This window comes from Phaseolus vulgaris, chromosome 8 (genome assembly GCF_000499845.2).
Source record: "Phaseolus vulgaris cultivar G19833 chromosome 8, P. vulgaris v2.0, whole genome shotgun sequence".
Taxonomy (NCBI): Eukaryota; Viridiplantae; Streptophyta; class Magnoliopsida; order Fabales; family Fabaceae; genus Phaseolus; species Phaseolus vulgaris.
This window is the reverse complement of record NC_023752.2, coordinates 55,225,374-55,240,186: the sequence shown is the minus strand read 5'-3', so window position 1 is coordinate 55,240,186 and position 14,813 is coordinate 55,225,374. Positions and strand designations below refer to the sequence as shown.

The 14,813-nt window shown below is 31.2% G+C and overlaps 2 protein-coding genes across 8 annotated transcripts; one reads left to right on the top strand and one right to left on the bottom strand.

Moving 5' to 3' along the window:
• Positions 1–2,578: 2,578 nt before the first annotated feature.
• LOC137823819 (probable E3 ubiquitin-protein ligase RHC1A) lies at positions 2,579–5,139 on the top strand. 5 transcript variants are annotated; one of them, XM_068629102.1, is made up of 2 exons: positions 2,579–2,711; positions 3,913–5,139. In XM_068629102.1, exon 2 carries the CDS (start codon positions 3,948–3,950, stop codon positions 4,953–4,955), a length of 1,008 nt encoding a protein of 335 aa, XP_068485203.1. In that variant the 5' UTR covers positions 2,579–2,711; positions 3,913–3,947; the 3' UTR covers positions 4,956–5,139. The 5 variants fall into 5 exon arrangements, with proteins under 5 accessions (XP_068485203.1, XP_068485202.1, XP_068485200.1 ...); XM_068629101.1 differs by having other exon boundaries at positions 2,602–2,711; positions 3,893–5,139; XM_068629099.1 differs by having other exon boundaries at positions 2,657–2,772.
• A 4,846-nt stretch (positions 5,140–9,985) lies between these two features.
• LOC137823817 (uncharacterized) lies at positions 9,986–13,513 on the bottom strand. Of its 3 annotated transcripts, none has more exons than XM_068629097.1 (2): positions 13,039–13,513; positions 9,986–12,057 (listed from the first exon to the last, which is right to left on the bottom strand). In XM_068629097.1, exon 2 carries the CDS (start codon positions 12,037–12,039, stop codon positions 10,093–10,095), a length of 1,947 nt encoding a protein of 648 aa, XP_068485198.1. In that variant the 5' UTR covers positions 12,040–12,057; positions 13,039–13,513; the 3' UTR covers positions 9,986–10,092. The 3 variants fall into 3 exon arrangements, with proteins under 3 accessions (XP_068485198.1, XP_068485199.1, XP_068485197.1); XM_068629098.1 differs by having other exon boundaries at positions 13,288–13,497; XM_068629096.1 differs by having other exon boundaries at positions 13,018–13,477.
• Between the last annotated feature and the right edge of the window lie 1,300 nt (positions 13,514–14,813).

Sequence of the window (14,813 nt, the reverse complement as noted above, 5' to 3'; positions counted from 1 at the left end):
CATACTTAAGTATTATTCTTTAGTTTTTACCCTTTACTATCATTTTCTATGCTTTTGGTTGGAAAATACAAAAAAAAACTTTTCTTCTATAGTTTGTGAAGAAGTGTTAAAGTTGACTTTCAAAAGAAGCTAATGTGTTGACCCTCAAATTTTTGAAGGTAATATATATTTGAAAGAGTGACATGAAAGAATATGATATCATAATTAATTCTACTACAATGACCCCTTTTATAAACAACTCAAATTTTGTTTAAGACTTTTTTTTTTTCATTTCAACTTTTATATCATCTTAGCCTGGAGCCATTAGTTTATCTGTTCAAATCCATTTGGGCATATGGACACATTCACATAATTTCTACAAGTATTATAAACTGATCATACTAAACTCTCTTTATCACTTTTTTTAGAAGTTTATTTGTAGTATTTAATAACTGAAATTTTGAAAAGGTGTAAGATGATATTGACACCCCATAACTTTTTAGAAACATGATGTTACTTGACTAAAACCACCTTTTACTTATATTCTCATTCCATTTAGTGGAGGCAAACTTAAAAAAGAAAATAATACATTATTTTTTAAATAACAAATGAACTATTTTTTCTTCTTTACAATAATGTTTAATATAAATGTAATATCAACAACAGTTATATATAATATTTAAATTTAGACCTAAATTTTACGTTCTTTTAAGATAATATTAGAGTGAAGTGGTATGTTAAAAAATCTACATTGTTCATTTTGTAAATTCAAGTTAAAGTTAACTTTCATTTCTTAAATATTCTATTATATACATTATCTACTACCACCAGAAAATGCATACTTAAATATTCAATTATGAGTGACATAATGCTTAAACAAATGGGGTTAATGCATTAATTAGCCACCATCACCTTGTCTATATATATATATATATATATATATATATATATATATATATATATATATATATATATATATATATATATATATATATATATACTCATGGTCCTTCATTAGTTGTTGGATCCATTCATAATTGATGTAGGTCACTTCTGTATTGTATTATCTGTCTCTCCTACATAACTTTTTGCAAATTTTTTAATAAAATAAATTGTTGAGTTTAAGACAAATAATATGCTCTCTTTTAATCAATCCTTAAAATATTTTAAAATTCTCTATAGGTTTCTACATTTGTTTTCTATAATGTATATTATTAACACATGTTTTGATTGACACGAGAATAGTAAGATTGTGTGCATGTAATAGAAAGAACTTAGGTCAAATATTTAATTTATTAACCACCAAATCTTGAAAGAAAAAAATATTAGGAACTTAAATTGGTTTATGCTCTATTATTGTCATATATATTAGAGATTTGAAACTTATTTAAAAAGAAACTGGGTTGAAAATATATAATTTTGTAAGAAATTAAACCATATCATATTATATTGTATAAACTTAAATATATTTTAATTTATGCTATTCTATTTTATTATAGTTTCTAAAACAAATTAAATTTTGTTAGCACAATATTTTTTCTTAATGTTTCTTGTTAATCCTTACTCTATAATCAGTATTCAAAAGAAAATATTAATTAAAATAAAGAAGTTAAATAAAAAATAATTATATTATATTATTTCTATAAATAAGATAATTACACAAATTTTAATTTTCTAAAATTTAAATATATTATAAAAAAAAGATTGGATTAATTTATCAATTTTTATAAAATATTATTTAAATAAAATAATTAATTTAAATTTATTTTATATTTAATTATAATTATTTAATCTACATAAACAATAAAAACATTATTTAGTTGAATTATGAATACTAAAACAATCTAATTATTTTTTTAATTAATATTTTTTTAATGTTAAATTAACTATCATTGAGGATAGAAACTAAAAATATTTTAAGAAGATAACAGGTATTCAAAACTAAAAAAGCTTTCTAGAGATTAAAACTAAACAAGACCATATTTATATATTTAAGTTGATTATATATATTAAAAATATTATATAGAATGTTAAAAAAAATTGTTACAAATTCTATATATTTTACCAAAATATAATTTTGTAAAACAGGTAAACTAAAATAAATTATATTTAATAAAATATATTTATAGAAGATAAAAAAAGACACAATAATGATGATTATAGTTGTACATTTATATAAACTTATTTTTAAAGGTTTTAATTCAACTCACTCACCATATAATACAAAAGAAATTAATGTAAAATTATTATAAGGTAACTAATATTTTCATATTTAAATATAGGATTTACAATTATGTTAGTTATATCTAAGATAACTAACATATTTCCCTCAATTTAGGATAGAATCACAGAATGAACTTACAATGCAATTGATTAATTAATGTTCCAAAATTATATTAACAATAAAAAAAGTTAATAAATTCATAACAAAATCACACCAAAACACACAAAATAATAACTCCGTGTTCTGTTTAAATTTGATTCAAACAGTTTTAGAAGTTAACTCAAGTAACCGCAATTCTGCAACAAACACGGTAAAAAAAATGGCTGTGTTTCGTTAGTTATTCAATGGAAACTGCTTATAGATTGTGTTGGAAATTTCACACTGTTTTCTTTTCTCCCACTAAGAATTTTACTTTTATTTATTGCATAAAGGAAAGAGTCACAACAAAAATTCTGAAGTGGTAAAAACAAGACTTTTTAATCAGTGGAACAATTCAGAAGCAGAAAAGGTCTTCTTCTCTCTCCTCTCGCTCTACTTTCTCTTTCTTTTCTCAAACTCAGAATCTTGAGGTACTAACCTTTGAGTTCTTACTTCTTCTTTTTTCCTTTGATAAGTTCACTCTGATGAATCCTGAACCTTTCTTAGCAGATGCAATTTTTTTTGAGTTTATAGCCCTTTTTTTTGCGGTTGATTGTGCATGATTTTGAGCTTATTTTGGCCATTGGAGTAACTGGGTATTGATAAATTGAATCCCCATTTGAAAAAAACCTCTTCTTTATTGACAAGTTTGTTGCTGTCTTCTTAATTTTAACTTGGGGTTTAGGTATGCTTTCTTTCCACTGTTGCTGCTCCAAGGTTATGTATGATTCAGGATAAGTGTTCTTTGCATCATGGATGAGTTTTGTTATTCCTTTATTCATATTTAATAAATTTGTAAATCCTTTTAGGAAAAACTTGATTTCATTTCAATTTTTCTATTATGATGGATATGCAAGCATTTCCCCCTTTTTGTTACTGTTGGACCTTTCTTTGTTGTGTTGATGTATGGAAATTTGGCTTCTGTATGAGAACAGATTGTTGTTGCAATTGTTGTTTTGTGTAATTTACACTGATATCTAACATCTGCTTTTGATGATTGTACTTTGTGATTTGTAAATTGTTTTGAAATTTAGGTGCACTTGCAACGCAATTTCTGTTACATTATATACTTACGGTTAAAATTTATTGAAAATCTCCACATTATGAGAGAAAGTCATTAAAAAGGTGTGACAAGCATCCTTTCTTGAGCCCATTAAATTTCAGTTGATTACAAAAACAATAAAAGAATATGTAGTTAGCTTTTCTGTCATCAAATTTGTTCTTTTGTTTCATAGATCCGAAGATATAACTCTGGATCAACAGCTTCTTTGTTCATAGTAGTCTTGACTCTTGACTTTTGACTCTTGACTTGTCCTTGGATCAAGTTTTAGTGACAGGGTGGTTTACTGTGCTTTTATGTACTGTATGGTTGATTTGCCCTTGACTACCTTGTTCATTTGAGTTACTAAGTTATTCTGTTTAGACCTACATATTAATACTAGCATTGTAGATTGGCTTATTGAATCTTATGTATTGATTTCAACTTTATAATTATTGTTTTGATTAATCAATTGTTAATCATTTCTGAATAAGTGGGTGTCTTTCACACAGAACGTTGAATTTTGGTGCAGATTTTATAAATTAAAAAATCCTGTTAGAAAGAAAGATGTCAAGTGGAGCAACGCACTGGTGTCATGCATGCAGACAACCAATTGTGCTTGATGGGGGAGACACTCTATGCCCTTACTGTGATGGAGGATTTATAGAAGAACTTGATGAGTTGCGAGGAGCTGCACCCCATCATACATATTCATCACAGTCGGGAGAGTTTAATCAAATGCCTGACCTTGTTGATGCTATACGTGCTTTTATGGGGCAGAGAGGTTCTGACCAGAGATTCGGGCTTATGGATGCTGTTGATAATTTCATGAGGCATAGAATGGCTGGAAGGAACTCAAATTTTGATGTTAGAGGGAGGTCAGGGTCTTTCCCAGCTCCTGAACAGAGTTGGGGTGTTTTTAGTTCTGGTCCTTATTTAATATTTCATGGTCAAGTTCCTGGATTCACCTTGGCAACTGGCAGCCCTAGAGGTGGTCCTAGGCGTGTTGATTTTGGTGATTACTTTATGGGTCCTGGACTGGAAGAACTTATTGAGCAACTCACTATGAATGATCGCCGAGGCCCACCGCCAGCCGCACGATCTTTGATCGATGCTATGCCTACTATTAGGATAACACAGGCACATATTCGCTTAGATTCACACTGTCCAGTTTGTAAAGATAAATTTGAACTGGGCACTGAAGCCAGAGAGATGCCATGCAACCATATTTACCATTCTGACTGTATTGTTCCTTGGTTGGTTCAGCATAACTCATGTCCTGTTTGCCGTGTTGAGTTGCCACCTCAAGGACAGACTAATTCCCGCAGTACAAGTTTGGGAGGAAGGAATGCCGGCACCAGCAGCAGTGGCGGAAATGATAGTAGCTCCAGGGGCAGGGAGAACAACAGCCCTCAGAACCATGGAAGGAGAAATCCATTATCATTTTTGTGGCCATTCCGCTCCTCCTCTAGCTCAAACAATAATCATTATTCTGAGACTGGGGGAAGCAGTTCTTCCACCACTCCTGACCAGAATAATGGAACAAGTTATAGTGGTTGGCCTTTTGATCACTAAATGTACCATTTCTTCTCCTTGATAAGTATATTTTCCTGTCTAATAATGCTTGTAATTTAAAATGCCAAGAGTTTATTTAGATTGTATTTCAAACTTAAGCTCATGTAAGGAAGATCAGTTAGAGGCTTCTTAAAATCTTTGTACATGAAATTGCCTTGTCAGTTGAATCTCTTTGCAACTTCAACGTTTCACCTGTCATTATTCAATTTGATTGTTTCTTGCTGCTTAGTTGGTTTGTTTGGTTTCTTTAGGGTCTAGGCAGCAAGCACAAAATGCCAAAGATAATTTGTTTTTCAGATGAAACTTTTAGCCACATCAGGTTTCCTTCATGAAATGTCTGCATCATCAAGTTTATGAAGTGCACTCTTGAGAATGTTGTCAAGCATGGTTCTTGCAAAACTCGCTTGTGTGGTCTAACAATGGAAGAAGCCCTTAGGAAATAATTTGGTTTAGTTGGCAAAAAAGCGTGGTATTTTGATAAGTTTGGTTTGAGTTATAGCCAAAATAGTATGGGAAATTTGTTGGAATTCTGCCTACAATTTTTACATGTCAATGAATGTGTTAGTCCTTGCTTGCAGCATGCCATGATGAATTGGTTTCTGTTTGGTTTATTGTTGTTTCGTGTCAAATAATGGTTGAGAAAAAAGTAAGCAAACATTGCATCCATTGACATGATTCTGATGTAAATCCAAATCAGTCAGTAAGAGATTTACATTAGAATGCGTCTCACAATGACTCAAAGAACACAAACAAACACTTAATTGTTCTTTGTTAGAGTCTTAGTTTGCTAACCCACCCATCAACAGCCTAAATAGGTTGCAAAATTCGAATGTAGGATATCAACAAATTTTGCTACCATCTTTTGGGTCAAACTTAGCAGCATGAAGAGATTCAAAACCCTTGACACTTTCAAAGCTTAAATTAATGAAAAAATTAAGGAAAATGTAAGAGGGCATAGTTTTTTAGTTTAGGAATTGAAACTATAACATTGTTATTAAGTGATTTTGTTAAATTTTGAAAAGGTTAAAGGTAAAAACTGATTACTTTTACATGTGCTAAAATTTTCACTCTAAGTATCTGTAATTCGAATTCTCCTTCCATGTAGAAAAATGTAATATGTACTGCATTGAAATTTCATTTAGCTTTGCTATATGAAAATGAGGATAAGTCACTATACTGAGTCACTGTATGAAACATTATCACATAGATAAAGAAAAAGAACACATATCACATAGTGGGGACCAACTTCTAAAGGGGTTTGGAACTTTGTGATGCTTATTCATATATGTTTATCTTTATCTTTAATAAATTTTGTTTTACTTTACCTTTTCTTTCAAGTTTCAAATACAAGTTAAAATCACTGTTATCCACAATCACTGTTAAAATACACGTTAATTAAAATGGTTCACATAATTCAAACAGTTTCATAAAAATAGAAATTATTTATTTAATAAAAACAAAAGCCAAATGTATATTTTTAGGTTTTAGTCCACTGTTACTATTCATGAAATGAACAGAGGAAGTAAGCAAGCTTAAATAAATTTTAAAAGGTATTAAAAATAGTATTTATTTGTTTAGAACTCAAATAAAATAAAAGCAAAAGTTTAGCCAAAGTAAGCATAAATAAAGTAAACAAAATTATAAGCATCTTCAAACTTTCTTTCTTCATTTCATTTCCACTTTAATTTTTATCACACCATTTATTTCTCAATTAGTATTTGTCCTACTTTTTTTTTTCACTCTAATCAACTTCATTTTTTGGTTTAGGAACACTATCACTCTTTTAGAAATGATTAAACTATGGTTTTGTGATTTGGTGATGTACACAGAAAGACAAAAAGGTGGGACTGTGTTTGTATGCATACATTAATTACTATGCCTAGGAGTCACAAACACCATCATTCTCTCCCTCCACACCTTTCTATGCTCTATCTGTCAAAAAATATACAAACAAAACATCAAGACTCACATTTCAAAACCAAATCTGCAAACTACACTCAATTTTTATACTAAAAATATGAATCCAAATTGGTCACCAATATCCCTTTAACTCCACAAAACAGTTCTTTTTCTCTCTTTTAAATGAAAAATCTGAACAAAACATAGATTACTATATATACTGCAGAGTTTACTGTGAAAGTTATATGTGATCTTGATATTAGTTTTTGAACTAGCCATTGAATAAAGTAGGTATTCTTATACTGTCATAGAATGAAGCTGTGGCAGACTAAACAGAAGAAGGATATGGAGGCTCCATCAAACCACTACTTTTTTATTGTATGAGATATTTGTAGCACTTTTGGCTTTGCAAAATTATTGAAAGGAAAATGGACAGTTCACAATCTCTACACATTCTTGTATGCTTTAATAATGGAAAATAGAGAAAATGGTTGAAGAATTCACCTTGCAAACAAAATAGAGCCAACTGTGATGCTGCCAACTTGGACAAAACTTTGTGAGTAGTTATCAATGAAACCAACACCTAGCCGCAAAATGCATATAGAAAAACCAAAATATCTTGTCACATTAATTTGTGTCTTCATTCATTCATTATTATTATTATTGCTATGTTCTTCCTTTTCCTTTTTAGTGTTTGATCTCTAATCAATTTGACAGCTAGCAGCAGACTCACTACCACCATTTATGGCATCTATACTATGGTGGAATTTCAAACTAAAATCTTGATTTTGGCAGTGAAAAAGTGCTAATGGATGGGAAATTAGGAAGTGACAGAAAGATTTTGATCCCACTTATTTGGTGCTTACAGATAAGGTAAAAGTGATGACAGATTATCTTTTCACAGCAACTCCTTCAATAAAATTTTAATTAAAAAGAAAACAAGAGAAAAAAAAGATATTATATAATAAACAATACAATAGAAATAAATAAACATAGAAAATGATATTGTATAAAATATTTATAAATTGTTGTATAATAAATGAGCTAACATCCATGCAGACAAGCTTTGTCCCAAAGTTTCTTCCCACATGGCTGTTTTAATTTTATTTTTTTTAAAAAAATAATTTTAATTTAGAAAAAAAAAATCTTTCTTAGAAGTGTTTATGCAAGAATTTGATAAAAGAACTTACATAATAACTAAAAGCATTTAAATGCTAAAGAAAACTGCTGCTGTTTAATTTGACCGTTATAAAAACACTACTGTTCTAAACAAATTGAAAATTTTGTTTGTGATATGAAAATTAAAGAAATTTTTCAATTTGACTGTCCAAATTGTAGTCGTTTGTACTATTTGATTTGAATATCCTAATATGCATGCATCATCTTACATATATAGTATGATTACTGAAGATGTAAGACACGTATAATGATAATTATTAATAATATGAAGATGATGATAACTCAATATTCGAAGTATTTAATGATCATCATCCCATATTTTATTTCATTTTACTTACAAAGAAGTTTTCATAGTAGACAAATTCACTCTCAACTTCAGACATATTTGATCAAGCATTTGACCTCAACAATAATTAAAACTATATTCTATTTAAAGTAATATATTTATCAACATTATGTAATTGTTTTATTTTAATATTATGTCATGTATTTCCACTCCTTTTATGATATAATATTGTAAGTTTGTCATATTTTTAACTTATTTTTATAAAACATTAAAAGAGTCTAATTTATATGAATTAATTAAAATGATTGAATTACTATTTTAATTTCATATCAAATTAAATGAAAATTTAAAAATATAAAAATATGATTACGTTTGAATTGTTTAACCATTAGAGAAAAAATGAATTACTTAAATGAAACAGGGCATTGATGACCCCAAAGTAAAATAAGATATTCATGTTAAGTAATCTTAATATTTGCAAATTTGGATTATTTTCTCAACAAGTAATAGCCATTGCAGATAAGCTTCAAATTAGTAATTGAAATTGCGTAATGGGAATTTTACTCTAAAGAAAATTGATGATAATGCTAAAACGGAGGGAGAGTAAAATGAATAGAAAATAAATTATAAGTACAAAGTAGAAAAGGAAATAGGAGAATTGAAACGAAAACAAACTTGTATTGTAGAAACTATGATTCTTTAAATGTTATATTAATAAGGATCATAACAGGCACAATTAAATTTGATTTTTTAATACTTGTTAAATTTAATGTGATTTGATTTGAGAGTTTGATTAAAAAAATGCGATGTGTGTTTAGAAAGTAATTAGAGAGTAAAATAAGGAGTAATTTAAAGAATAGTTAAAGAGTAAAATAGTGGGCAACTTAGAAAATGATTAAAAAGTGAATATTAAAAGAAGATATAGCAAATGTTATTATTATAGTTAAAGATTATAGATAAAAACAAATAACCGTTGAAAAGCTTCAATTGAATCCATTTAGATAATTTAGTAATGATGGGAGAAAAGATTTTCACAATAAGAAAAACCATTGTTCCGAATGGTTGGAAACTGTCCGTAATTCGTGCCAAAACAATTTCTGTAAGAAAGTTGACATGAATCTTTTGGTTAGAAACATGAATTCATTGTCTTTTTTTCCCATAGAAATAATTCATCAGTCTCAAAATTTCATAATAATTCATCACTATCTCAAAATTTCATCTTTAATTAATCTAGTTTGGTCGAAAAGTAAATAAAATCTAACTAAATATTACTTTCATTAAAAAATAAATTTAGAAACAGCGTCAGAAAGATTCAACTCGAGTTCAGAACCTGTGCCAATCTCTTGTAATTGTGTATCCAATTCCACTCTGGGATCGTGATTTTTCACAGTTAAGAATAAGCAAGTGGTAATAATTTCAACCCTTTTTAACGAAATTGATGTAAGTTTTAATCAACTACTAGTACGGTTGTCACATTTGGTTAACTTAAAACGGTCTCCAGTTTAGATATTTGGTTAGCTTTAAATATTATTCATGACCACTAATTTTTCTCCATTATTGTCAGCTTGGTAATGTTTTTGTGACTGAATTTGTGGTTTAGAAGGTGTAATTGGCATGTGAGCGCAAAAGCATGCAAAATATTCTTGGATGTTCACCCACTGAAAGCTTACCATCAACAATCGTCAACTGTAGAATCATAAGAGCCAACATCAAATCACACATTTTTGGGTCTTTTTTTTTTTCTTTTTATTCATTAAACTTTCTCCCCTCATTTTACAGAGTAGGAGAAGAAACAAACTGTCTCGGTAAACTAAAAAGATCTTTCCCTTCAAAGGGAGAACCCCAGTCCCGGGAACCAGTAGATGTCTCAGCAGAAGCTACTCCACCATCTTGCAGTCCAGGCATGGGAACAATACTCCTATTTGAGGGAACGGGTCTCGATGATGATTGAGCAACGACTCCTGAAGCATTTGAGTCATACATCTGAGAATTACTCTTTGAAAATGGTGAAAATCCTAGCCATAAACCGTTTGACCTTGGTGAAGCTAAACTTCTATCCAAGGACCAGTCTATGTTAGTATAATCAAACTGCATTGACCCTCCAGTGCTCCAGTCAACTGGAGAGGTTTCCCCTGATTGGCCGGCTGATCCTAGTCTGGAAAAGAGGCCTAGAGAAGTAGCAGCAGCAAGAGTTGGAGCTGCACCTGCTCTATTCCAATTGCTATTCCCTTGGCAGGTTGCTTGGTGATCTACTGAATTGCTACTGCCACCCACAAACTGTTGTTGAGGTTGATACTGAAGTTGGTGGTACCTTTGATTAGAACTGAGGTAGTTTGGACTGGGGCTTCTAGTGTTCGGAGCATGAGATAAAAAACCATTAGATCTCACAGCATCTGGACCGTTAGTTGGATACCAACTAGCAGCTATTCCAGGAGGCGATGAACTCATACTTGTGGCTGGGACTTGCTTTGCATTTACAGTTTGGGGCCGCTGCATCATGATTAACGGTTCCCTAGATGCTACAGGTTGAAGGTTCTTAAACTCACCTCCAACAGGCACATATCGTGCTTCAGACTTAGCAGGTGGGGCTAACATTTGCAACGGTGATGCCAGGGAATAAGAAACAGAAGAATTAGATCCTGAACTTGACCACTTTTTATCAGCTGATACAGTAGCCTGTTGGGGCTTTGCCCATTCCGACTTTGGTTGGATTCTCTTTAGAGGTTGCATATTTCTATTACTGGAATCTGAAGGTACTCCAATCGTTATTGCAGCCTTTGTATAGTTAAATTCCTTATCATCTTTTTTGGGTTGATTTGGTAAAGGTACAGGTTTTGTTTGTGGCCTTGAGCTCTGATTTGCAACTCCTGACTGCTTAGCATTGTTATTGATAGGAGGATCACCTGTTTCCTCAGGCTTTGGTGGTGGATCAAGTTTCAACTCTCTCAAGGTTTCAGCAGCCTTATCAAGATCACCGTCACAGTTAACAACTGCTCTTTCAACCTCCTGTTTCGAGCAATCATACCTGGTTACCATGTCTGTAATCTGAACCAGCTCATCTGATATGTCAATTTTCAAATTGCTCCTATATATGTTTGTATCCTTGTTACCATCTGCTTCTTCACCACCTTCAAACAGCCATGCTACTGATTCCTCAACCCTACCTTCGTTCAATATCAGTGCCATTGTTGCTCTTTCATGAGAAAAGCCCATAGCAACAAGCTGCTGAGAAAGTGCCTCAAGTTTCCTCGACATAAGATAACCAGTACACCGCTCATGCAATTCCTGTGCTCTCCTTTCTTTCTGCCGCTGATGCTTCCTCTCATTTTTCTGGCGGATTTTCTCTCGCTTGTCATTGTCAGCTCCTGGTACTGATGATTCTGATCGAGCAGGGGCATTAGAACTTTTCTCTTTATGTTCTTCGGACTCACCAGACCAACTACCATTGTTAGAAACAGAATCATACTCGGCACCAGCAACCACTGAGTTGACAGGATGCTCATCTGTCTCATCTATGTTCCGAAAACGACCATTAGCATGTATAGGTGAGGTAGGTGTTGGTGAAATGTCCAGTGTATGGAATGTTCCCAATAAGGGGTTATATGCACTGGCTGGAACACCAGCCACTGCATTACCAGATCCTGTAGGCTTTGCAGCAGCTTTCTGGGCTTCCTTGCTAGCTTTTTTGTCTTTAGACTTGGATCGAGATGCAGGAGACATCGTTGTGAGACAATAGCCCTGTAACATTTAAGAAAAAGTTATTGTGCATTGCTTTACAACTGACTACCAAATCAATACAGGATAACATGCACCAACAAAGACAAACAAAAACTCTCATTCCCCCCCAAACTAAAAATCTCTTCATATAAGGCACATCTTGTGTATAGATCCTTTGACAAATGAGTAGCCACTTACAAGTAAAACACTAGACACTACTAAGGGGAAAACAAAACATATGAACAGAGGCAAAAAGAGAAAGTGAAGAAGCCAAAACAATAAGGGCATGTTTTAGAAAAAAAACTTTAAGGAATATGGAGAGAGGGCGGGGAAGGATTTCCTGTTCGTAAAATATGTATTTTGTGAACAGAATATAATCAACAATAGTTTCTTTCACCAACTGTTCCTAACTTCATCTATGTGAGTACACCAACAGAAATTTATACATTACACCTCTGAGAAAACAGCTAGATCTCTCTGCACAGGCATTACTAGTTTTTCACACATGTATTGGAAAGACAATACCGAGACTACACAGCCATGTATCATTTTCCCCAGAGTTCAGCCATTCAATCACGCCCAAAATTTTAAACAATTAACTGTAAGGCAAAACACCACAATTCTATGTTCTCCTGTCTTCCATTTCAGCATTAATCAACACAGCAAACAAAAAAAATCTTCTAAGAATACACTCAGACGCAAGTACACACCAAAGCTTGTAGTCTAACTGAAACAAAACCCTCAAGACTCTCCTAAATTTCCACAGATCATCCCACCCCTAACAAGAATTCAAATTCGGAGAAGCAACCATGACCCTACAATTCCCTATTAAACTGATATGTAATACCTATCCAAACACCAAAAAATTTCCATTTCCTGGCAAAACCAAACATGTTGCCAAGAGTTGGGCACTCAACACGAAGAAACGTATAATCACAGCAAACTCAAAATAAAAAAAACTGCAACCAAGGTCAAACGAACAAGTATCAGCATGAGTCTCACGCTATTCCCTTTCGAGGATCCACTGTATCCACACTTCACAATCCAAACAGACGAGAAATTCCCAAATCCCGCGGACGCAAAAATGCGGAATCTGAATTACCCAATTCCGTGATTGCACGAAGCTCGAAACTAAAACGCGGCTACTCGCCCACGACAAACAAGGCAGCAGAGGATCGCAGCTGCAGTTCGATATTGAAAGAGAGAAAAGTGAAGAAAAAAAAAAGTATACGAAGAGAAAGAAGAACCAACCTAGGGTTTCGGAGGTGAGAGCGTTGCTGTTAATGGTAACGATAACGACGAGGAAGATGGAAGATCAACGTTGAATGGCGAAATGGTTAGAGAGAGGATGGAGACAGAGAAAAGGGAGATAGGTTTTTCGAGGCTCAAACTGAATTTGGCAGAATTAGGGTTTTGAAGAAACAGAGATCTGAAAATTGATAAAACGAACAAAATTATTTTAAAAAAACTAAATAAGAGGGGAATAAAATAAATAAACATGAACTGTATTTATAATTATTACCTAAATTCTACATTTTTTAACTCCTTGTAATAATAGATCTCTTAACTACCTTGTAACAAGTTTGACAAGTTGAATTTAGACACTTATTTATTTATTTTTAAATTCAAACTCTAACTTAACCTATACAAGACTTAGTAGTTTACTCTATTTATTCTATTGAAAAAAGACAAATTAAAAAATTGTATATTAGAATTTAAGTAATTAAATATTTTTCGACACAATAACCATATAATAATGATTGGACAGAAATTTTTGCTCACAAGATTAATTATAAAAGTATTATTAATTTTATTACCCTTAATGTCTTTTAACTAAAAAAACCAAATCATTAGTAATAATATTTTTTTAAAATACTTACACAATAAACTAAATAAGTTAGTTATTTTATTTATTTATTTATTGAGAAATTGCGAAACACGCATGTAATAAGGTTGCGTGTATTTATTTTTGTATAATATTATTTTATTTTTACAATTTATTTTTATATATATATTATTTCTTTATTGTTGTAAAGTAATATGTTTTATATGTACAACGAATGAAAACAAAATAATAATTTTAAGGAATTAAAAATTTAAAATGATTTAAGGATAAAATATAAATATAAAATATTCATATAAATATTAATAAGTGATTTTGCAATTTAAATACTAAAATTTTAACATAAACAATAATAACTAATGTTAAATTCCAATGTTGTGTTTTACCCAACTATGTTTGGTAGGTGAAGTCAATGCATGAGAGGTTCTCTATAGAATAAGTTAATACATGAGAAGTCTTCAAAGAGAAACAAATTGGAGATTAGTTTGAGATTAACATAAGTTAGAGAATTTTTATGACTTAGTATTAGATGGACTTTTTAACTAATAAAAGTTTTTTCCACCTTTTTGGCCTATGTGGGTTTCTTCCTAACCTAAACAATTCCTTACACTTTTTTTCCAATTTTTTTAATGAAGAATTATGCAAATTGCTTTTAGAATGAGAAATTTTAAAAATAACACCCTCATCTCTCACTAATATATAAGGTGGAATCAATCCTTTATATGAAAAAATCATGATGATTGGTTACTATGTGTCATGTAAAACATTTGGTGATAAAAAAAACACTTTATATTAGCCTCTACCAAGACAAGTTTTTAGTCAATAGAAGAAATATTAACTACATTATATTGATATGAAAAGAAATGGGAATTTGATGCCAATCAAGATTGACATGAAAAGGAATATGACTTATACTTTGTGCAAGAAATGGGAA

Coding starts and splice junctions, on each gene's coding strand:
- LOC137823819 (XM_068629102.1), top strand. CDS start 3,948: ATGTCAAGTGGAGCAACGCACTGGTGTCATGCATGCAGACAACCAATT.